Source organism: Pogoniulus pusillus, chromosome 27 (assembly GCF_015220805.1).
Source record: "Pogoniulus pusillus isolate bPogPus1 chromosome 27, bPogPus1.pri, whole genome shotgun sequence".
Classification (NCBI taxonomy): Eukaryota; Metazoa; Chordata; class Aves; order Piciformes; family Lybiidae; genus Pogoniulus; species Pogoniulus pusillus.
In genome coordinates, this window is record NC_087290.1 from 14,094,061 (window position 1) to 14,116,827 (window position 22,767).

Below are 22,767 nucleotides of genomic sequence, written 5' to 3' on the forward strand. Positions count from 1 at the left end.
TGAAAAATAAAGTCCCACATTCCAGCTCTGCAGCCAGCACCCACACCGCCACGCTTAGCTCCCCTGCCCCAGCTCCCCAGGCAGAAACCTCCTGAGCACTTCACCCTGATTGCAGGGCTCGGGGGGGGGGGGGGGGGGGGGGGGGGGGGGGGAGGGGGGGAGGGTCCCTGCTGTGCTGAACTGTGTGGCCCTCCCCTGGCAGAGCACTGTGCCCGTGCAGCCACAGAGAGGTTGTGTGTGGCAGCAGGCAGAGGTGCCTGTGGAGCTGGAGAAGAGGGCATGGAGCCCCCACTCCTCTTCCTGAGCTGCAGTGATTTAGAGTGGCCGTGTTTGATAGACATTCAGCAAGGTTTGGGGGAACAAACCCTTTGTGGAGGCTGCCCAGGCAGAGATGTGAGAAGCCAGGGTAGCAGAGGGCTGGTGGGGCCAGTCGTGGTCTAGTTCTGGTTGGGTTCTTCACTCCTGATCTTTCCAAACAGCGACCGATACAGCTCCGTCCTGGAGAAGAGACAGAGCAGGAGGGGGAAAAAGTTACTTCTCAAGGTCAAAATGGAAGCAAGGAGGCTGCCACTGCTCAAAGTGAAACAGCCTGGTGTAATTAAAAATGCATCTACAATCTTCATTAATAGATACAGACAAAGGGGAGAACTTGAATGAGCCCCATCACAGAAACCTGCCAACGCTGCCGTGTGGCTGCATCCCACCTCTCCGGAGAAGGAGGCTTCCTGTAAGCTTGCCCTTTACAGACAAGCTCTTGTAGCAAGGAAACAAGATTGGATATTTTAATAGGCTGTATGAGACCAGGAAGCCATCAGGAGGATTCAATCAGGCAGCCTACGTGGGGCTGTGATTTCGTTTTCATGCACTTCCCTGGACCTGATGGCACTTGAAAAACAATGGGAATGACCCAGCAAGGAGGGCGCAGGCACAGCCACACAGCAGCAGCTCTGGCAGCAGCAGCAAGTTTCCCTCAAAACAGCCCTGCTGGGTTGGTGTTACTGAGCTGTAATCTTAGAGCCAAAGTAACCTGGGAGGAGAGATGGGGAAGAGGAGAGCTCAGCCCACACCTGGCCCTGTTATCCCCCAGGGCACTTCGTAAAGCACAGCTTGATGGGTGTGGAGCTCAATGCAGAGGGCTGGTGTGTGCAGGGTGGGATTCTTCCCTTCAAGTCACCACTCACTGAAGCAGTGACCAAACGATGCCACTGCCATGGGTTGGTGTGCCAATGGCTTAGTGGTGCTGCAGAATCACAGCATGGGAGGGGGCAGGAGGGACCTCTGCAGATCATCCAGTCCAATCCCTCTGCCAAAGCAAGGTCACACAGGGCAGCAGCCAGGGAGGTCTTGAAAGTCTCCAGAGATGGAGGCTCCACCACCTCTCTGGCCAGCCTGCTCGGCTGGTGCAAACACTGGAGAGTGTGAGTTTATAGCCAGGGCCTGACTCCTCTGGCTGCTGACTCTCTTGGGTGACACCTGGGCTGAAGAAGTTCTCTTTTGGAGGATGCTCATGCCCCAAGGTTTCTGCAAAGAGGGGCTGCACCCACAGCCACGGGCAGGCTGGCCCTGCAGCGCTGAGCCCAGCCCCCCACAGCTCCCATCCTGCTGGGCATCATGCTGGCAACCTCTGCTGAAGGACTTCAAGTCTGGATAAGAAGGCAGCGTGGACAGGGAGTGCCAGGGGCCAGAGACCCCCACCCACCACCCCTAAATTCACCCTGCTGAGCCCAGGCAATAACCCAGCCTTTTCTTCTCCCCTCTCCTCATCACCAGGCTGCCTTTCTTCTCCAACATCTCCCCTCAGCAGGCTTTATCCATGCAGAGACTAAAACTCATCAATCCTCCAGGTTTAACCTTGTCTCTGTTTCAATTCACCAGGGTAAGTGTGGCTTTTAATACTTTCAGCCCCCTTAAGGCTATGCATAATGAACTCGGATTTTGGTTCAAAAATATCAAATTCCACTCCTCCACCCACAGATATTAAACACCAGACCTGAGCCACTGAGTTGAAACTGTCCCCCCTCTGCAAGCCTGCCACCTCCAGAGGTGACTGCAGCACCGAGAGGGTCCTGGCTTGGGCAGCAGGAACCTGAGTGAGTAATTAACAGCGCTCACACCTCGGGTGGAGAGTGAGCAAGGAGCAGGGCGAGGCAGGAGGCTGCCTGCCATGGAAATTTAACTCACCCTTTATTGCAACCTACAAAAGCAAGTAATGAGCACTAACATTTTTATTTCTTTTAAACTGTCATTTAGGCTGCAGAGGGGATAATTACCCATTGCCACCGCAGAGAGGTTTTATCACCCTTAGTGAGGCATTTTCTAATTTAATATTTTTACTCCATTACCATAAAACCTGCTTCTGGCAAAGAAAAAACGGCCAGGAAGGGTCCTCACGGCCAAGAGGCAGCTGTGGAGGTGCCCTGACTTCAGTGAGGCTGCTCTTCTGAGCTGGCCCAGAGGTCTACACCCTGTGCCCAGGCTCTCCCCCCTGCCCAGCAGCAGGGCTTGCTCCACAGCCACCTCCAGAGCTTGTCATGCACCAGCAGCCTGAGGCACAAGGTGAGGGAGGTTTTACTCTGCTCTCAGGAGAGCCCTGGGCTGGGTACAGCTTGCTTCTGGCTGTGCTGCTTTCTGGGAAGAGCAAGGCAGGGATGTCCCATAACCACAGAATCACTTGGGCTGGAACCCACCTGCCAGATCAGAGTCCAACCATTAACTCCAGCCAGGCTGGTGCCAACCCATGCCCCTCAGCACCACATCTCTGCATATTTCAAACCCCTCCAGGGATGGGGAGTGAGGCACCTGCCCAACTCCCTGGGCAGCCTGTGCCAGTGCTTGAGTGCTTCTAATGTCCAACATAAACATCTCTTGGTGCAACCTGAGGCTGTTTCCTCTTGTCCCCACCTTGCTCCAGCCTCCTCTAAGGGAGCTGTAAAGAGACAGAAGGTCTCCCACCAGCCTCCTCCAGACTAAACTGGAGCAGGGGAGATTTAAGTTGGACATAAGGAGGAAGTTCTGCACAGTGAGGGCGGTGAGACCCTGGAATAGGCTGCCCAGGGCTATGCTTGAGGCCCCATTCCCGGAGACACTCGAGATCAGCCTTGCTGTGTCCCTGGGCAGCCTGCTCCAGCTGGAGGCGTCCCTGCTGCCTGCAGGGGGCTGGATGAGATGCCCTTTGAGGGTCCCTTCCAACCCACCGCAGCCTGTGAAGCTGTGAAGTATTTCCCCTTGCAGGAGCCCAAGGCCATCTGCCTGCTGCCCAGCCAGGAGCTCAAGCCAGGGTGGGAGCAGAGGTGCCCCTCTGCCCCAGCTCTGCCCCTAGCAGCATTTCCAGGGCAGTTCCTCCTGGGAGCACAAAGCAGAAGAGCTGCGCACAAGCGGCTGGAGAAGCAGCAAAACCCTGGGACCTGCAGAGGCCTCCCCCCTCTCCAGTGGCACTCTCCAAAGCAGCTCTGCTTCCCCCCTCACACTCACAGGTCGCTGCTTCCTCCCTCCCTGTTTTCAGAGGGGGTCGAGCAGCCACAGCAGCTGCCGGGAAGCGCCTGCCAGCCGTGTGCGCGGAGGGGACCATCCTTTGTGTGCCTTCACATCCCATATTCCTGGGATGATTTCCCTCTTTCACAGCTTGCCTGTTTTATAACAGATTCGATGCAGGAGAAGACAAATTGTCTGACGAAGGAAGGGCGACAAATCATCCTGCAGCCCTTAACAGGTTATTTTTCCCCCCTCTAAAAAGGGACATTTCCATAACAGAGGCGTCTGTCTTCCTGCTCAGGGATGTCAACCGCCAAGCGCTGGGACACGATGATTCCAGCCCGCTGGCACTCGCCAGGGTCACGTCTACCACTTCACTGCTGCCAGCTTCAAGGGACACAAAACCTCCTTGTTCAGCCAGCCCCTCTGCCAGCGCTGGTGAAAAGCCACCTGGGATCCATCCTGCACTGCGTCTGCCCAGGCTGATTGCTGAGGTGAAGGGCAGGACACCAAAGGATACAGAGAGGGCAGAGGGACACCAAAGCCACCAAAGGATACAGAGAGGGCAGAAGGGCACCAAAGGATACAGAGAGGGCAGAAGGACACCAAAGCCACCAAAGGATACAGAGAGGGCAGAAGGACACCAAAGCCACCAAAGGATACGGAGAGGGCAGAGGGACACCAAAGGATACAGAGAGGGCAGAAGGACACCAAAGCCATGGTGCCTCAGGACCAACAGCCTGAGCTCCAGGACAGCTGGGGTGCTCCTTCCCAGCACAGTCAAGTCTCCCCAAACTCAGCAGCAAGCCCCAGACCAAGCCAGCTCAGAGATTGCCCTGGGCAATCCTGCATCAACTTGAGGGACCTCAGAGATGGTCCTTGAGGGACCTCTTGGCCCTACCAGTGGCCTTCTCCAGGCTGCCCTGGTTTCCCCAGAGGAAGCAGTAAGGGCAGGCCAGTTCCTCCAGGCTGTGCCTACACTCACTTGGGAGGACTCTGGCGACAGCAGCATCCACCCAAGGCCTGTGCCACCAGCAGTGGCTGCTGGTGCTGCTGCTGCAGCAGGGAGGGGCTGTGCTCCTGCAGGACCTGCTGTGGTGGTGACCGCAGTGGATTGACAACCACAGAGCCCAAATTCCTCCACTAATCTACTCCCGTGGTGGTTTAATACCCAGAGCACAAAGTGAGCAAAGTTAGAGGCTGGTATCTCACCAAGCCTTTATTTTCTATATTTAATATTAAACTCTTCTGTCACATAAGTAAATTAATCTTTTAATACCAGGATTTCCTACCACATGCCCCCCTCTGCTCGCAGAAGCTCCCTGTGACAAAGCAGCTGCACTCAGGCCAGGAGTGAGAATGCTGACTGGGAACATAGCAGCCTGCCTGGATCCAGGGGAGATGCTCCAAATCCAGACCTCACTGGCAGCTGGATTATGTGGGTCTTAGTTCAGCTTCCAGCAGGCCCTGGTCTCCTCGAGCAAGAACAGGAGTGGGCTGGAGTCACTGATTCACAGAATGGGTTGGGTTGGAAGGGACTCTGAAGCTCATCCAGCTCCAGCCCCCTGCCATGGGCAGGGATACCTCCACCAGCCCAGGTTGCTCAAGACTTCATCCAGCCTGGCCTTAAACACCTCCAGGCAGGGGGCATCCACAGCCTCCCTGGGCAGCCTGTGCCAGTGTCTCCCCACCCTCACTGTCAAGAATTTCCTCCTCATCTCCAGTCTCAATCTGCCCTCCTCAAGCTTCAATCCATTGCCTCTTGTCCTACCACTGCTCTTCTACCAGTAATGAGCTGATGCCAGTTGCCCTGTGGACTCTGTGGCTCCATTTCTTGCATGTGGCTGTGGATTTCAAGCTGCGACGCCTGCCCTGAGCCCCATTCTGCTGCCTGGTGAGTCTGTGCTAGAGCATCCACAGCAGCCTTGCTGCCTGGGCCTCCTGCCTATCTCATGGTCATGGCCCTGGTTTTGTCCACCACTGACACCAGTTTGACACCAAAGGCAGGGACCAGTTGACTAAACAGTGACACTCACAGAGTGGAGAGGCCTGAGAAGGGGAAGCTTCCCCATTTGCTGCTCAGGCTTCTGTGCCTCAGGCTGAGGTGGAGGTGCATGGTTTGACACAGTCCCATTATGGCAGTGCCCAGTGACAGGACAAGGAACAAGAGATATTAGCTGGAACTCAGGAGGTTCCACCTCAACATGAAGAGAAGCTTCTGTACTGTGAGGGTGCTGGAGCCCTGGAGCAGGCTGCCCAGAGAGGCTGCGAAGTCTCCTGGGGAGACTTTCAAAACCCACCTGGATGCTGTACTGTGCAACCTGCTTTGGGTGACCCTGCTCTGGCAGGGGAGTTGGACTGGGTGACCTGCAGAGATGCCTTCCAGCCCCTACCATTCTATGACTCTGTGGCCATCTTCCTGCCTCTGGCGTGGTTCAGAACAGCTGCAAAGTCCTCCTCTGCAGTGCAGACCCATTTGTTGAGGTTAAACCGACCTGTCTGAGAGCTGGGGTCCTGTCCCCACCTTCCTCCAGCCAGAATTTCATCTTGCACTTGAGGACCCCTCCCGTTGGTCCTGCCTGCCCCTGCTGCAGCCAGGCAGCTGCTCTGGGTGCCACCTGTGCTGCTGCCGTCTGGGTGCCGCGGGCAGGGGGTCACAGTGCGACACCGCCAGCCTGAGCATGCACAGCAAATCACAGCCGTGTCAGCCCCAGCTAATGCAGAGCTGTAATCCTCTTTAACATGAGATCAGATCAGTGCCACGAGTTATGTTCACTCTGTAATCTGATAAGAGAGAGAGGGAGCCTCTAATAAAAGAGTAATGAGAGCCCTTAATGAGGCTGCGAACAGGTAGGGCGGTGAAAGCTCTGCTGCTGTTCCAGCCATCAGATCACTGCTGCACATCTGCACAACCTTGTTTCACCTGGCAGAACAACCCCAGTCCTCCCAGGAGATAAAGATGCCTGGGCCAAAGACCTATGTCCTTAAAGAACTCCTCTCCTGCACGTTCCTGTCTTCCAGAGGTGAGCCAGTGGTTCCTCCTCAGACCTGGCATCATTTGGTATCACAGCTTCTACTGAAGGGTCTGTCCTGAGCCCTGCTCCACACACTGAGGAGATCTGAGGGTCTGCACATCACAGTGTAACGATCCCAGATCTGCCCCTCCCAGGAACACAGACTTCACCTGGCCTTGCCACAGCCAGGCCCCTCTAGGACCCACTCCTGCAGACAAGGCAGCTCTGCACTCAGGCTCGCTCGCCTCTGGCCCTGTAGCCCTCCAGTGGAACACATCTGCCTCACACAGGAGCTTCCTCAGAGCACAGACGTCTGATCTCCAAACAACCCAGGGACAACCAGAGAAGTGTTTCAGCTGGAAAAGCCCTCCAAGATCACCGAGTCAACCCAACACCACCGTGGCCACCAAACTCTGTCCCCAAGGGCCATGGCCACAGGTCTCTTGCACACCTCCAGGGACGGGAACTCCACCTTCCCTGGGCAGCCTGTGCAAATCCCTGACCACACTGGCACTAAGGAAATTCTTCCTACTCTCCAGCCTGAATCTGCCCTCCTCAAGCTTCACTCCATCCCTTCCCATCCCAGCACTACAAGCCCTTATCTAAAGTCCTCACAAGCCTTTTCCACACCCAGCTCAGTGCCACGTTCCAGCATCTCAGGGTGCCTGCAGAGAGCCTCCCTGCTCAGATGGTTTATTTTGGGGTCATGCCTTTTAAGTGCCTGACCAGGAGAAAAAACCCAAATGGCTTGGAGCATGATCACATCACTGCAAATGTATCCCTGCACTTCCAATCCAGTAATTCACACCTGCAAACAATAAAATCACCTCCTCCTGGCTGCTGTCGTTACTGCTCCCCTCTCATGAGTACAGCCTTGGTCCTCTCTTTTCAATTCACCTCTAGTTTAGAGCAGCTGCTGAGTTCTCCTTGCCTTGCCTGCTGTGGCTGTGCTGCTACAGAGGTATTATGGCCCATGGCAGTGCAAGGGCATTTTAAAGAGGGCTGGGAAGTGATCCCCAGGCAGTGGCTGTGATTTCCAGCAGCAGATATCTTCATTTGGGGAAAGCTGCACCAAAGCACCTACAGAGGGCTAATTTCCAGACCTTGCCTGGCCACTTCAGTACTTTGAGTGTGGTTTATGTCTGTATTCAAACAGAAATGGTGCAAATAGGGGAGGGAAGGGAGCTAAACTAAATAGCAGCCAGGTTTTCACTGTGCAGAACAGAAGTGCCCACACAAATGTAGAGAGGTTTCCAAGGAGGAAACAAGAACCTGTACTAAAGCCCACACTGAACAGGACAAGAAGTAACAGGCACTGCTTCTCCTAAATTACAGCTGAGGGAAATTTAAGCTCAGCATTAGGGCCACACAATGCCACAGCACGGCCCGTGGGGAGGAAGCTGCAGAGAAGCTGCTGCAGGAGGACAGGAAAGCCTGCAAGAGGCACAGGGAGGGCATAAGCACAGCACTGCAACCAAACCTCTGGTTTCTGTAGGCAGAGCTCTGCTGTGCAGTAAGGGAATCAGTCACAGAAGCACAGAGTGACCTGCTCAAGGTCAGCCACAAAGCCATCAGCACAAGTAAGAACACAACCCACCCAGCCTGATTCCAACACTACCCCACCCAGGACTTGCTGGAAAGCCTGATCTGGGTGGAACGAGGCACAGCTGCCCACACGGTCTGACCCTCAGCACACTTGCTGCCATGTGAGCACACCAAGGCCAGTCTGGCTGAAGCCACACCTGGAGCTGAGGGACTGAGCTGCCATCCACAGGCTCTGAAAAGTGCCAATCAAATGATGGTAAGAGACAAGTTCCCACAGCCAGATAATGAGCAGCAGCTGCTGCTGCCACACTGCAGCCACCCAGGAGTCAGCACAATGTGCAAGAGCTGCACGGAGCACCTTGATATGCAGAGAAGCCCCAGGAGACATCTTCAGCAACCCAAATGTCAACCATCCTGTGCCCACCACAATGCCAGCAGCACCCACACAGGCAACAAGCAGCACCCCAGCAGCATTAACAGCTCCTAGGGGTCAGACAGGCCCCGGGTGGGCTCCAGGTGCCTCCTGAGCAAGAAGGCAATAAGGGTTGTGAAGATGGCAGCCAGATGAGGTGGTGCTGAGGCCCAAGGAGGCCATTGTGCAGATTGACTCCACTGTCCCAGCTGTTCTGGTGCTCTTCTCCTGGGCAGTGACTGGCTGCAGGGTTTGGGGGTGCAGAATGCATTTCCTTGGCAACTGCTGGAGCAGGAGCGAGTGCAGGTCATACTAAAAGAATCAGAGCAGCTTTCTCACTTGAAAGGAAAAGCAAAGAGAAGCTTGCTGGAACAGCACAGGTCTCACTATGGACACATGGGATTCTAGTGCCAGCATACTGCAGAGCTCTCATCCAGGAGTCTGTGCAGAACCCCAAAGGGCAGCAGGTATTTGGTTTTCACTTCACAGACAGATGACATCCCAAGGCACAAACACACTCCACAGCTCAGGGGAAAGAAGTTTCTCAAGCCTTCGACATCCACTCACTGGAAAACTGATTCCACAGAGAGCTCAGAACCCTGAGATTCAGTTTCCAGATGTAACATTTAGCAGACTTGGGTGTTTGGAACAAAGCTCTCTAGCATCCAGGCACAAACCCTTGCTATTTCCTTGCTGGTGAGCACATGGCACCGTTCCAGTCTTCCAGGAAAGTCCTTCACTCTTTAGACAGACATAAACACAAGCAGCACTCAGGTCTTGAGTGGATCTTGACTGAACTATTCCAGTTCTAAGAGCCAAGCAAATGCATCCTGAGCAGGATTTACAGCACTGCCATTTCTGTCCCAAGGTGACCTCTGACTCTGGGCAGTACTAAAGACACCAGGTCACCTGGCTGGCTGTTTCCAAAATAACTCCACAGAACTTGACTTTGAAACTGGAGGGATTTGAAAGCAGAGATCACAATGCAGGTGCTGAGATTCATGAAAATGCCTTGTTTGGTGCCTCAGTAGTGAGAGTGAATGCTGAGGCAGACTGCCTGGCCAGAGGTGACCAAGACACCAGTGACAAATGGTTAACTGATGAGGAGAACTGGAGGGGGCGACAGGCTGCAGAACAGGTCAATATCACACTGTCATCAAGCCATTTGAGAAACACAATTAATCTGTTACTCACCTGGCATCATCATTCATTGTGCAGTGGTCAATAGGTGCCATGAAGCTCACCAGCTTGCTGTGGACGTGATACCTGAAGGGCGCAGGACAGAGGCAGGCAGCACATTAGTGACTATCGATGCAAAGGAAAGGTTGCTGCTTGAATAGCAACAGTCCCTGCAGTGCAAGGCAGTGGCTTTGCTGGGGGCTGGGATCTAATGACTCACTGGTTGGAGCTGGCAATTCCCCCTCCCCTCCCTCCTCCTCCTCCTTTCTTGCAACATGGACAGAAGAATAATCAGACGGTACAAAGTGAACAAGCAGATCACAGCTAGAAAGAGGGGACACAGCACCCACTAGTTGTGTGTGAGACCTAATCAGAGCTCTGGGAAGTCAGGGAGACAGAAGCAAGAGCTGCCTCTCAGCCTTGTGTTCAGCTGGGGTCTAAATCACCTGCTGGAATTTGTGCCCAGGAGGGCCCACTGTGGGCAGCAGGAGTGTCAGACCATCAGACCTTCCCAAGCATCCATCTGCTGTCCTTTCTTCCTTGCTCCATGGTACCCAGGCCCACACAGGACATCAAAATCCCACTCTACCAGCCATACCCAGAGCTGGGAAGTCTGCTGCAGCAGCAGAGGACCAGGAATCACTGACAGAAAGAGTAGGAGTGCACACAGGAGTCCTCCACAGCCACCTGGAGAAAGGCCATGTCCCAGCAAGGGACAGCAGGGCTGCCTGGTGTCTAACCAGCTCTGTTAAGCTCAGCTGTGGAGGTTTTGGTTGAGCTCACTTGGCCTCTTAGTGCCCAGTTTCCTCGTGTCTGAAGGCACAGGTAATCATGTCAAATGGAATATCAGCTGCTTTTGGAAGCACTTGGAGAGCCTTAGACCCTGCAATGAACCAGCACATTCCACCCAAATATGCTGCAAGGTGGAGGCTCTGCTAAAGGACTGTTGAAAAGAACCATGGAGACAAACGAAACGTAGCAGTAAATACTTTGCTCTCCAGGGTCAGAAAGTTCTTCACAAACAAATCTAATCACTGCTGCCCCAGCTAAAGAGAAGGAAAAAGAGCAGGGGGTAAGTGATGTGCTGGGCTGACCCCCAGCCTCTTGCTGCAAGCAGCTACTCAGAAACAGCCATTTGGGCTTAGCTGGACCACCCTGGGAAGGAGCTGCAGCCTGAGTGCACCTTAATGCTGCACCACAGAGAGGACAGCTCCTCTTACTGCTCTTCCCCTGCAGGGCCAGCACAGCTTCTATGTAAAGAAGGAGGCAAAGCAGCCCAGAGGCAAGAGGCGATTGGCTTGGCAAGACAGCTGCCGCCTGAGGAGGGCTGCGGCTCAGGGGCTCACACGGCGAGAGCCTTCCCCATTATCCCCGCAGCCTCTCCAGGCTGCCTCGGCTGTGTGATGTTGTCAGGAGTTTTGACTGAATCATGAATACAGCCAATTATGGGTGATGCTGACAGAAAGGAATATTGATAGTCAATAATTATAGGCTTTTCAGGCCAACAAAGTGGCTCTTCCCTCTTTTAATAAATTATCTTATGACACCCAGCTTAAAAATTGCTATGGCAGGCCTGACCCAGGCTGACTCCACTGACTCCCTATCAGATGCCATCTCAGCTCAGGATTTATAGTTTACTCACAAAAGGGTGCTGAATGCTGCAGGCTGCTCGGGAAGCAGTGCAGCTTCCCAGTGCCTCCCTGCCACGACACCTCCTCCACCACAAATCATGCACTCATGCTGCACCCTGGGAGGCTAAAATCTGGCTGCTCTGCAAAGAAGGGCAAAACTCAACCCCAGCCCCTCCAGAATCCTTCTTCCCTTTCCATCCTACTGCATGGGAGCTGGAGCAAGGCAGATTGAGACTCGAGATTGGGAAGAAATGCTTTGCAGTGAGGGTGAGCAGACACTGGCACAGGCTGCCCAGGGAGGCTGTGGATGCTCCCTCCTTGGAGGTGTTGAAGGCCAGGCTGGATGAGGTCTTGAGCAGCCTGGGCTGGTGGAGGTGTCCCTGCCCATGGCAGGGGGTTGGAGCTGGATGATTTGTAAGGTCCCTCCCAAGCCAAATCACAGAATGTGAGGGGTTGGAAGACACCTCCAGAGATCATACAGTCCAGCTCCCCTGCCAGAGCAGGGTCAACCAGGGCAGGTCACACAGCAACACATCCAGGTGGGTTTGGAAAGGAGACTCCACAACCTCTCTGGGCAGCCTGCTCCAGGGCACCCTCAAAGTGAAAAAGTTTTTCCTTATGCTCATGTGGAACCTTCTCTGCTCCAGCTGGCACCCAGTGCCCCTTGTCCTGTCGTTGGACATCCCTAAGCAGAGCCTGGCTCCTCTTCCCGACACTCAGAGCCATGGAAACGCAACAGGAGAGGATCAACCCAAATTAGTCATCCAGGAGTCAGGATGGGAAATGCTTTGAAGCTAAGGAAAGCTGTGGTGGGACTCAGAAGCACAAAGGGAGATGAGACACCCAGTTACAGCTGGCACCAGTGGGAAATGAGCTAACCCCCCCCGGAGGCACCTCAGCACAGCCTCCTCCAGCTGCTCCCCAGGCGTTAGGCAGCTCCATTACACTGCACAGGAGGAGCTGATTTGCCTTCAGTGGGAATCTCAGCCCCAGGTCATGCAGGGACATCCAAGCTCCTCTCTCCAGTGCTTTCTGAGACCACCAAACACTCCTGCCAAGACTGATCTGGGTGATGCCCACAGGGTGCACCCACCCAAGCCCTTATGCTGGGCTCCAAGAACATTGAGCTCGCCCAGTGGAAGCCCCAGACAATCAGGCCTGAACAAGGCTACTGATGCAGCCCAAGGCCAGGCCAGCAGAGTCAGATGTGTCTGGCAAACCCAGAACTCAGGTCTGCATGCAGAGGCTGTGACCCACCTGATCCTCCTTCCCTTGCTGGCTTTCCTGTCCACTTTCTTCTTTATCTTGCTCCGTAACTTCTGGATGGCCAACCACTGCCTGGGGATGCACAACAGCAGTTACACAGCTTGCTCAGGCACGTTCAAGCCCCACACAGGGAAGCTCTTGCTGCTCTGCTTAAGCCTAGAGCTAGAGAACAAGGGAAGCTCTTGCTGCTCTGCTTAAGCCCAGAGATAGAAAACAAGGGAAGCTCTTGCTGCTTTGCTTAAGCCTAGAGCTAGAGAACAAGGGAAGCTCATGCTGCTCTGCTTAAGTCTAGAGCTAGAAAACAAGGGAAGCTCTTGCTGCTCTGCTTAAGCCCAGAGATAGAAAACAAGGGAAGCTCTTGCTGCTCTGCTTAAGCCTAGAGCTAGAGAACAAGGGAAGCTCTTGCTGCTCTGCTTAAGCCCAGAGCTAGAAAACAAGGGAAGCTCTTGCTGCTCTGCTTAAGCCCAGAGATAGAAAACAAGGGAAGCTCTTGCTGCTCTGCTTAAGCCTAGAGCTAGAGAACAAGGGAAGCTCTTGCTGCTCTGCTTAAGCCTAGAGCTAGAAAACAAGGGAAGCTCTTGCTGCTCTGCTTAAGCCCAGAGCTAGAGAACAAGGGAAGCTCTTGCTGCTCTGCTTAAGCCCAGAGCTAGAGAACAAGGGAAGCTCTTGCTGCTCTGCTTAAGTCTAGAGCTAGAAAACAAGGGAAGCTCTTGCTGCTCTGCTTAAGTCTAGAGCTAGAAAACAAGGGAAGCTCTTGCTGCTCTGCTTAAGCCTAGAGCTAGAGAACAAGGGAAGCTCTTGCTGCTCTGCTTAAGCCCAGAGATAGAAAACAAGGGAAGCTCTTGCTGCTCTGCTTAAGCCTAGAGCTAGAGAACAAGGGAAGCTCTTGCTGCTCTGCTTAAGCCCAGAGCTAGAGAACAAGGGAAGCTCTTGCTGCTCTGCTTAAGCCCAGAGCTAGAGAACAAGGGAAGCTCTTGCTGCTCTGCTTAAGTCTAGAGCTAGAGAACAAACAACTCTCCAAACATCACTTTGCGAGCAGTGAGCACCTGAGAAGCGAACAGCAGAGGAAGGCTGACAACAGCCAAGTGGAGCTGTCCTGCCCACTGGAAAAGGGCTCTGGGGAGGGGGAGAAAATCCACCAGGAAACTCTGTGATGGTGAAGGAAACTTTTCCCCAGGTAAAATACACCCCAAGTTTTAGTGCCATGTGTCAGCTTTATTTGGTGTGTGTGTGCCTGAGATGCTGTGGGAAGCTCTCCACTGTAATTTAGCATGATCTAGAGAAAACTCCTCAGCAGTGGTGATTACACTGCACATTTATCTGACTTCACAATAAAATAGATTACAGTCATTAAGATTATATTAAGATTGCAGTAATTGGATTTTGCCAGATTTTTTCCCTGATGTTGAGTTTTCATTATATAAATCAGGTAGGATGACACTCAGCTTTGTGGGGGAAAAAAAAAAGCTAAAATAGATATATTTGTAACTAGGAGAAGTTTTCTACTGCTGAAAACTCCTCTGACTCGAAGTGTTGAGGTCTCCCTTCTAAACACATTCAGGGAACAGACAGCACCTTCTGGGAGTGTCCACTGCTCTTCTTTCTTTTGTGTAGTAATAGTTGGAGCATTATTTAGGGCTTCTTGGTCAGGTTTCAGTCAGAGTTTGTGAGGAGAAAACACAATTTGCAAGATCCTTTATAAAACTGAAGGAGGAAATAAACTCAGAGCACCTCCAGTACCATGCTGGCTTTGCTCGTGGAGCTGTCTGATGTAACAGCTGAGGATGGGGCAGACCATCTGCTCTTGTTATGGGCTTTCTTCTCTTCTGACAGGGTCTAGAGGTCAGGGAGGTGAGCTGGACTTGATGATCTTGGAGACCTTTTCCATCCCTAATGAGTCTAAGATTCTCTATCCTGGTGCTCAAGGCTGGAGCAAGGAGCAGGAGCTGTCAAGAGCCCTTTAACACATTTCAGTTGGTAAAGATTTCTTTCTAGTTGGTAAAGATTTCAGTCCTAAAGATTCTTTACAGCACTCAGTGATTAAGGAAGAACAAAAAGCTGAGCTAAGCTTGTGGGCTCCACAGGTTTCCCTGCAGGTGGAATATTCTCACTGGACAGCAGCTCTGCTCTGCAGGTCCCACTGTGGCTGGAGCCAGGAGAAACTTCTGCTTAGGTGTCCTGGCCATGGCCTGAAGCAGCACCACAGGCACCTGAACTTGCAGTTATTTTCCTGGGGTCCTGATCTCCTCCACTTGTCTAAATTCAACAGGCAGAAGGGCTGGGAAGGGCCTCAGAGCCCTGTGTAGCCAATGTGAGCACCAGAGCCAGCACCAGGGCTGAAGCTTGTCCTGCTCCCCACACCCTCCTCCTTACCTGCCCATCGCGACCTGGTCGTTGGGGTCCCACGAGGTGGTTTTACGCTCTATGAATTCCCGAAGGAGCTGGAGGAAAGACAACAACCCCAGGTCAAAGCCAAGCCAAAGCAAACCAGCTCACAGCTTTCTCAGAAGACTTAGGAATCAGCTGCCAAACTCCCAGGGGAGCCTGCATGCCTCACATATTACAACTCCCTAGGAAACACCAAGCCAAAGCTTTTTAACTTCTCTTCCGCTGCATTTTTCAAGCAAGGTTTTGCATGCAGGGGTTTGCCATGAGCAAAAGTTGATGGCTGTGCTGAAAGTGGCTGTGCTGAAAGTGGCTGTGCATCATGGTCCTCTTCCAAACAAGTCTCCACAGAATGTGTGACACGAGCACAGCACTGAGGGCCATTGCAAAATGCTCCTATATATAGCCTCAGACGGATTTAGGAGCAGCACAGGCTGCCCTTCAGTGCAACAGGGTTTGTTCAGGTGACAGGCAGCATCACACCACTCCCCTGCAGAGGATCAAGAAGGTTACAGAGTCAGAGGGGACAACTTTTGGGTAACTACGGGTACCAGGAGCCCAGAGCAGGAAAGAGGTGGCAGGCCTGGGTGGAATGTGAGCAGCTGAGCCTCAGCTTGAAGCTGGTCCTGTTCCTTGGGCCTTAGAAGAGTAGTAGAAAGGGCCTGAGTGTCCACAGGCTGCTGTGTGCACAGCTGCCACGGGCAGGAGAGGCAGATCTGCAGCCAGACCTCTGCCCCACAGGTCTCACCCCATACCTGGGGGAACTGAAACCCTTCAGCAAGCAGAAGTCAACGTGGCTGGGCAGCAGTGCTCGCCCGAGGAGCAGCACAGCAAAGACATTTCACAGCAGAGCAGGAATGGCTCAGGCAGGCTCTTCTATTCCTTCTGGTGTCCTGAGGCTTGGGTTTTGTTCTCTTTGCTTCCTGCAGCCAAGGAATGTTGTGAGCAGCCTTTCCGGGTACTTGACTGGTGCTGTGCCAGCAGAGGAACCCAGAGCAGAAACAAACCCTCCAAAGGTGAGGGGCACAGCTGCCCACACTTCACTGCCTACTGGAGTTAGAGCTTCAGCTCAGAAAGAACCCAGAGCAGATCCACCTGGAAACCAGAGTTCAGGCAAGTCCAGAGAGCTGCCAGAGCAGGAAGGGTGGAAGATGCTGCTCCTCCACACGCTGGCTCCAGTTGGAGAGCAGCAATGCAATGGTCAGCGGAGGTACAGTGGCAGTCATGAGCAGGAGGGCCTGGGGAGCAACCATTGTCACCTGGCTATGGTCTTCACCTGGCCAGGTGACAAGGCAAGAGGGCAGAAAGAAGCTCCACGTTCTCTCTGCAGCTGGGATGTGGACAAAGAAACACCAGGTCAGGTGAGACAGCAGCACTGCTGCTCAGCTCCTGGCCCACGCTGCGCAGAGCTTTGGCTCTCAGACAGCCTCCCCAGCACCAACGCTGCCACTCCAAGCACAGCTGGCACCAGAAAACCTCCCAGGCACAGTGCCATGAGAGAGACCTGCTCATCCCTGTAGCTCCTGATCATTCATACTCTCATGGAGGAAGGAAGGGAAAGGATGTGCACCCCAGAAGGGAAAAAAGCCACAAGGCAGAGATGGGCATCACTTTATGACCCTTCTTCCTTCTCAGAGAGACACTCAAGCAATAGAGAGAATATTTATACCTGTCCACAGCTCTCCTCTCCTCCCAGGCACACATCATAGCACAACAAAAAGAGCAATTCAAGCATAATTAAAAACCTGCCACCACTTTCCCTTTTTTTTCCCCTTCCTATTTGCTTATTTCTGGAGATTATCACTGCAGCAATTACAGCTGAAAATTCCAGCAGGAGAGGCCACTGCTTTATTATCTCTAGCAAACAGCAAGCTACTTCTCTGCCCTGTTTATCTGATTGATTCCCAACATCTTTCTGGCACACAATCTATCAGTTTATCTCTCCCACTTCATCACAGTCACTTCTGGCAGCTAAATACAAGATCCAAATCCAGTGTAACACAGACACACGACACAGTAAACCTGTGTAACACTGCTGCTCTGTAAACAGCTGCCCTAAAGGCTACGCAGAAATGGGATCTTGGTTCCTAGTCAATATTCTGTCAAAAGCAAGGTGGGAGGGAGGCTTTTAACGGCAGCAAGAAACGGTGCAGCAAGGCTTCAGTGGCTCCCTCCTGCACCAGCAGTAAGAGGCACTCACTGGCTCCTCTTAGTTTGCTTCCTTGGCACAATGCACAGAAGAGAGCTGCTGAGTAGTGATGGCAGAGGCTCGAGAACACAGCACTGCACAGGCATCCTGGGCTCTAAAAGCCAAGCAGCAGGACTTGGTGGCCCCTCAAATACCACAGACTGGTAGAATGAGTGCTGCCAGGATCAGGGAATCACAGAACCACAGAATCATGGAATCAACCAGATTGGAAGAGACCTCCAAGCTCAGCCAGCCCAACCTAGCACCCAGCCCCATCCAATCGACCAGACCATGGCACTAAGTGCCCCAGCCAGGCTTTGCTTGAACACCTCCAGGGATGGTGACTCCACCACCACCCTGGGCAGCCCATTCCAATGCCAATCACTCTCTCTGGGAAGAACTTCTTCCTAACATCCAGCCTAGACCTCCCCCAGCACAACTTGAGACTGTGTCCCCTTGTTCTGTTGCTGGTTGCCTGGGAGTAGATGATCCAGTCCAGCCCCCTGGCAAAGCAGAGTCACCCAGGGCAGGTCACACAGGAACACATCCAGGTGTGTTGACTCCACAGCCTCTCTGTGCAGCCTGCTCCAGGGCTGCAGCACCCTCACACCACAGAAGTTTCTCCTCACGTTGAGGTGGAATCTCCCGGGTTCCAGTTTGTGCCCACTGCCCCTTGTCTTGTCACAGGGCACCTCTGAACAGAGCCTGGCCCCTCAGATATCTATACACATTGATCAGATCCCCTCTCACTCTTCTCTGGGCTCAACAGCCCCAGGGCTCTCAGCCTTCCACCTGACCACACTGGTTAGGTCAAGATGCCCTTTGGGGGCAGGTTTCTGACACTGCACCTGGGCAGTGGACAGGATCCTGCTGGAGAAGATCCCTCTCCTCTAGGGGAAGGCAGTGAAGGGCAAGGGGCTGAACTGTGCTGCTTAGCAGGGATCCCATTATTTGCTGGGGGCAAATCCTCTCCTCTGTGGATGGAATTAGCAGGGGAAAGCTCTGTGCAGCAGGAGGAGACTAAACCCTGCCCATAGTTGTCTCATCTGCACTACGCAGGCCACCAGCAGAGCAGCCACCAGTTGAGGCAGGGACACTGTTCTTGACCTTGGGGCTGAAAAGGAAAGGCTCTGTCAGCTCAGCATCAACTGCAGGACTGGGGACACTGCTGGGGAGAGGAGAGAAAAACATGGGGGGTAAATAACAGAGGGGCAGGGACAAGAGGGAAATTAGGGAACAGAAATCAAAGCTGCGAAGCATCTTACTGCATTTGAGCGGTGTACATCTTAAAGCTGAAGTTATAAATCATGCTAACAATGGTTACTAAAGAAGAAGTGATGTAGCCAGAGGCTACCACTGAAAAAAAGTCAGGCTGGGCCTGCCTCACTGCCTTTGGTCTTTAAGGATTTGATTAGTTTTTCCGCTTTCTAGTTCAGAGTCTTGCATCCAGCCCCTGCTCCAGAGCCAGCCAGGGCTCAGGATACAGAAGGAATGATAAATTCATTTACTGCAGAAAGCAGCACTGTTTTCACAGCACAAGACTTAAAACACTTCCCAAGCTGCAATATTTCTTTGAGCTTGGTGATTCTGCTTTAAACATATTAGTCAAACCAGCAAGCCCTGCCCAGACCCCCCAGCCTCCACCAGCAGTGATCAATGGTGTCTCCCAGCAGCTAATTATTACCTAGGAAGTGTAAGTAAATCACTATCAGTATTAGGCCCTGATGTGTGAAAACCAGAGTTTGAGTGAGGCAATTCCAGCATCAAAAGGCTTGGATTTGAAAGATGTCATTTTTCTGCTCTCTCTCCCTAACCTCCTCACATCTCCCCTGACCTTCACACCGCTGAGCTCAGTCTCCCAGGGCCTGCCTGCTCCCAGAGATGCTCCTGCCACAAGCTGCAACCAGGAGCACAAACTGTGCAAAGTGGCCAACAGGCAGCAGCAAGCAGAAGAAAGTTGCTAAGCTGAGTTTGCTCTGCCTTTGGAACAATGTGATGATGCCATGAGTGGTCCTCAACACAGCTTTGCTATCGGAGCTAAGCCAGTCAGAACCAGGCTGCAGAGAATCAGAGAAAGGTTTGGACTGGAAGGGACCTTTAAAGCAGGAATCATAGAATCAGTCAGGGTTGGAAGGGACCACAAGGAGCAGCCAGTTCCAATGCCCCCTGCCATGGGCAGGGACACCCTACCCTAGAGCAGGCTGCACACAGCCTCATCCAGCCTGGCCTTAAACACCTCCAGGGATGGAGCCTCAACCACCTCCCTGGGCAACCCATTCCAGCCTCTCACCACTCTCATGCTGAATAACTTCCTCCTCACCTCCAGTCTGAACCTACCCATCTCCAGCTTTGCTCCATTCCCCCCAGTCCTGGCACTCCCTGATAGCCTGAAAAGTCCTTCCCCAGATTTTTGTAGCCCACTTCAGATACTGAAAGGCCATGAGAAGGTCACCTGGGAGCCTCCTCTTCTCCAGACTGAACAGCTCCAACTCTTTCAGTCTGTGCTCACAGCAGAGCTGCTCCAGCCCTCTGAGCATCCCAGTGGCCCTAAAGGAGGGCAGAAGCAGCTTCCCTGCATGCAGCCATGCTGAAGGTGGGAAGCCTGCACAGAGGCTCCTGGAGACAGCAAAAGACACATTTCATAGATTCACAGAATGGGTTGGGTTGGAAGGGACCTTTAAAGCTCATCCAGTTCCAGCCCCCTGCCACGGGCAGAGACACCTCCACCAGCCCAGGCTGCTCAAGGCCTCATACAGCCTGGCCCTCAACACCTTCAGGCAGGAGACCTCCACAGCCTCCCTGGGCAACCTGTGCCAGTGTCTCCCCACCCTCACTCTCAACAATTTCTCCCTAATCTCCAGTCTCAATCTGCCCTTTTCAAGCTTCAATCCATTGCCTCTCACCCTCAAAGATGTTTTCCAACCCAAATGATTCTGTGGTTCTGTGACTGCCAAGCCCACATCAGGAGAAAGCACAGGGGTGCTGCATGGCTTGCCAAAGCCCACAAGCCACATCCAAAGAGCTGGGAGCAGCTGAGAACTGACTCTGCCTCCTGAGCACACAGAAACATTTCTCATTTTGGAGGTCAATTTTCTTTTTAGAGCTTTGAGCTCATTTTCATGCACTGTCTGTCAGTGTTTCTAATACCACAGTTCTGACCTTCCTGATTTGCAGACCCCTATGAATTTCCAGTTGAGACCAAGAGGGGAGAGAGCTGAAATCAGGCTCACTTCTCCTAGACTGTGCAGATGAACTCAAATTAACACCTGCAAAAGCTGATCTAGGCTGTACCACAGCGAACAGTTGGGTTTACAGAGCCTGAAATTGTAAGCAGAACAAAAAAGAACACTTTTCCTCTGATGTTACTCCAATCTTCAGAAAGAGCCAGCAAAAGCAGGGTCACTTCTGCTACACTGCATCAAAGCCACCTATTCTGCCTCACAAGTGGCACTGCTGCCTTTGATTCATCACTCAGGTACACGAAGAGGTGAGAAGCAGCCACAGTGCTGGTGGCCATACAGGGAACTTGAAACAGTTCTACTGGGCTCCCTGTGCCAATAAAATATCAAACGAGGCTAACAAGGTTCACTTTGAACCAGCTGTGCAGAACAATGGACATGCAGAACCTCAGACTGCTTCTGCCATCTTGAGTCACTTGCTGCAAGCAGCAGAACCCAGGCTGCAGGTCTGCCAGCAGCTGCTTGCCTTCGCTGGGACACTGGCACACAGAGTGGTAGGGGCTGGAAGGGACCTCTGCAGGTCATCCGGGTTGGACTTGATGATCTCCTCGGGTCCCTTCCAACCCCTAACATCCTGTGATCCTGTGTGATCCAGACCAAGCCCCTGCCAGAGCAGCATCACCTAGGGCAGGTCACACAGGAACACACGCAGGTGGGCCCTGAAAGCTCACTTGGCTGTCACAGCAGCTGAGGGGGCACAGTGTTCTCAAGCCACAGGCAGTCTGCCCAACAAGCTGCTGCCATCCTCTCTGCAGACTTCAGAGCTTTCTTAAATGTCCTCCACCCACCTGGGCACTGCTCAGCTCCCAGAGCTGCGCTGCTCCCAAGCAGGACTGATTAGCAGGGACTGTTATAAAGTGTGATGACATGCAACAGCACCAAACCAGGGGGAGGAAGGAGCAGGAGAGCAGAAAAGGAAAGAAAAAGGGATTATGTATATTCCTAATTCTCCTTGGGCATACCTGCTGCCACCAATGATGAACATTTGTTCTGGGGAGAGCTGCTACCAGTGGAACGCTTAGCATATGAACACTAACCTAATTCCTGTTGGAAATAAACCAATTTCCATTCTCTCTTTTACTAGAGGAGTATTTCAACCTAATAATAAAATCTCCACTGTAGCATGTCAAACCAGCAGCTCTCTGGTAGCAGGCTGGAATTTTAAGTCTTAATGCTGCACTATCAGCTGTAATGAATTCTACCTAAATATGACTTCTAAAAATAAAGAGCCTTTTTCTTTTGTCTTCCCTTAAAACAGAACCAGAGAATCTCTTTGGATGGAAGATATCTTCAAGATCACCCAGTCCAACCTTTGATCCAGCACTGTAAGGTCAGCACTAAACCATGTCCTAAGCACCAGGCCCACGTATGAAAGAGAGTTTAAAAGAGGAGGATTTGGGGTCCAGCCTCTCACTGCTCTCCATGCTGAAGCAGTGTAACTACTGGAACACAAACCCTATGAGGAGAGGCTGAGGGACCTGGGGGTGTGCAGCCTGGAGAAGAGGAGGCTCAGCAGTGACCTCATTGCTGTCTACAACTACCTGAAGGGAGGCTGTAGCCAGGTGGGGGTTGGTCTCTACTCCCAGGCAACCAGCAATAGAACAAGGGGACACAGTCTCAGGTTGTGCCAGGGGAGGTCTAGGCTGGATGTTAGGAGGAAGTTCTTGCCAGAGAGAGTGATTGGCATTGGAATGGGCTGCCCAGGGAGGTGGTGGAGTCACCATCCCTGGAGGTGTTCAAGCAAAGCCTGGCTGGGGCACTTAGTGCCATGGTCTGGTCGATTGGATGGGGCTGGGTGCTAGGTTGGACTGGATGAGCTTGGAGCTCTCTTCCAAACCAGCTGATTCTATGATTCTGTTCCCATCCAGTCCAACCCAAATAGAACCTTTTCACTTGCACTCTTCAGCTCAGCTTTACATCACCACCCAGCATGGCCACCACAAGAACAAATTAACTGTTCAGAAAACAAGTGAAGAGTGTGAGAGAGGGCAAAGTGGGACCAGCAGAGAGAATGCAATTAAATCCTGCACTGTGAAATTCCCCCAGCCCCATGGGGTGAACTCCACTGAATACCAAGACTTGGACATAAGATGCTTTTTCCACAGGAAAACCAGATTCATTAAGGAGTTTTGTTATGATCTATAACCAAACATTACATCTCCTTATCCTGCTACCTTGGGCACATTCACCAGCTTTCAGTCATTCTGAGCTGCTCCATTTCACACTGAAATCCACAGCAAGTTTGTTTCCCCTGTCCTTCTTTGTCTGGATATTTACCTTTCATGAGCCACAGGCAGCAATCAAAATAACCTAATCATTACAAAATGGTATTTAGAAACACAAAAGTGATACTGAAACATAAAAAGGTCTGGACCTACACTGAAGCACCAAGCCAAAACCAAGCACCCACTGAAATGTCCTCCCCGACTCTGCACCA

At 52.6% G+C, this 22,767-nt stretch overlaps 1 protein-coding gene across 1 annotated transcript in view; it reads right to left on the reverse strand.

Annotated features, from left to right (window-relative positions):
- Positions 1-314: 314 nt before the first annotated feature.
- Positions 315-22,767, reverse strand: part of AATF (apoptosis antagonizing transcription factor) — a 49,080-nt gene continuing 26,627 nt past the window's right edge. Inside the window, exons 9-12 of the mRNA XM_064165894.1 lie at positions 14,892-14,959; positions 12,510-12,590; positions 9,637-9,708; positions 315-498 (exon numbers count right to left, since the gene is read on the reverse strand). Coding sequence (XP_064021964.1) covers positions 438-498; positions 9,637-9,708; positions 12,510-12,590; positions 14,892-14,959 — 282 coding nt within the window. The 3' untranslated portion in view covers positions 315-437. The remainder of the gene's footprint in view (positions 499-9,636; positions 9,709-12,509; positions 12,591-14,891; positions 14,960-22,767) is intronic.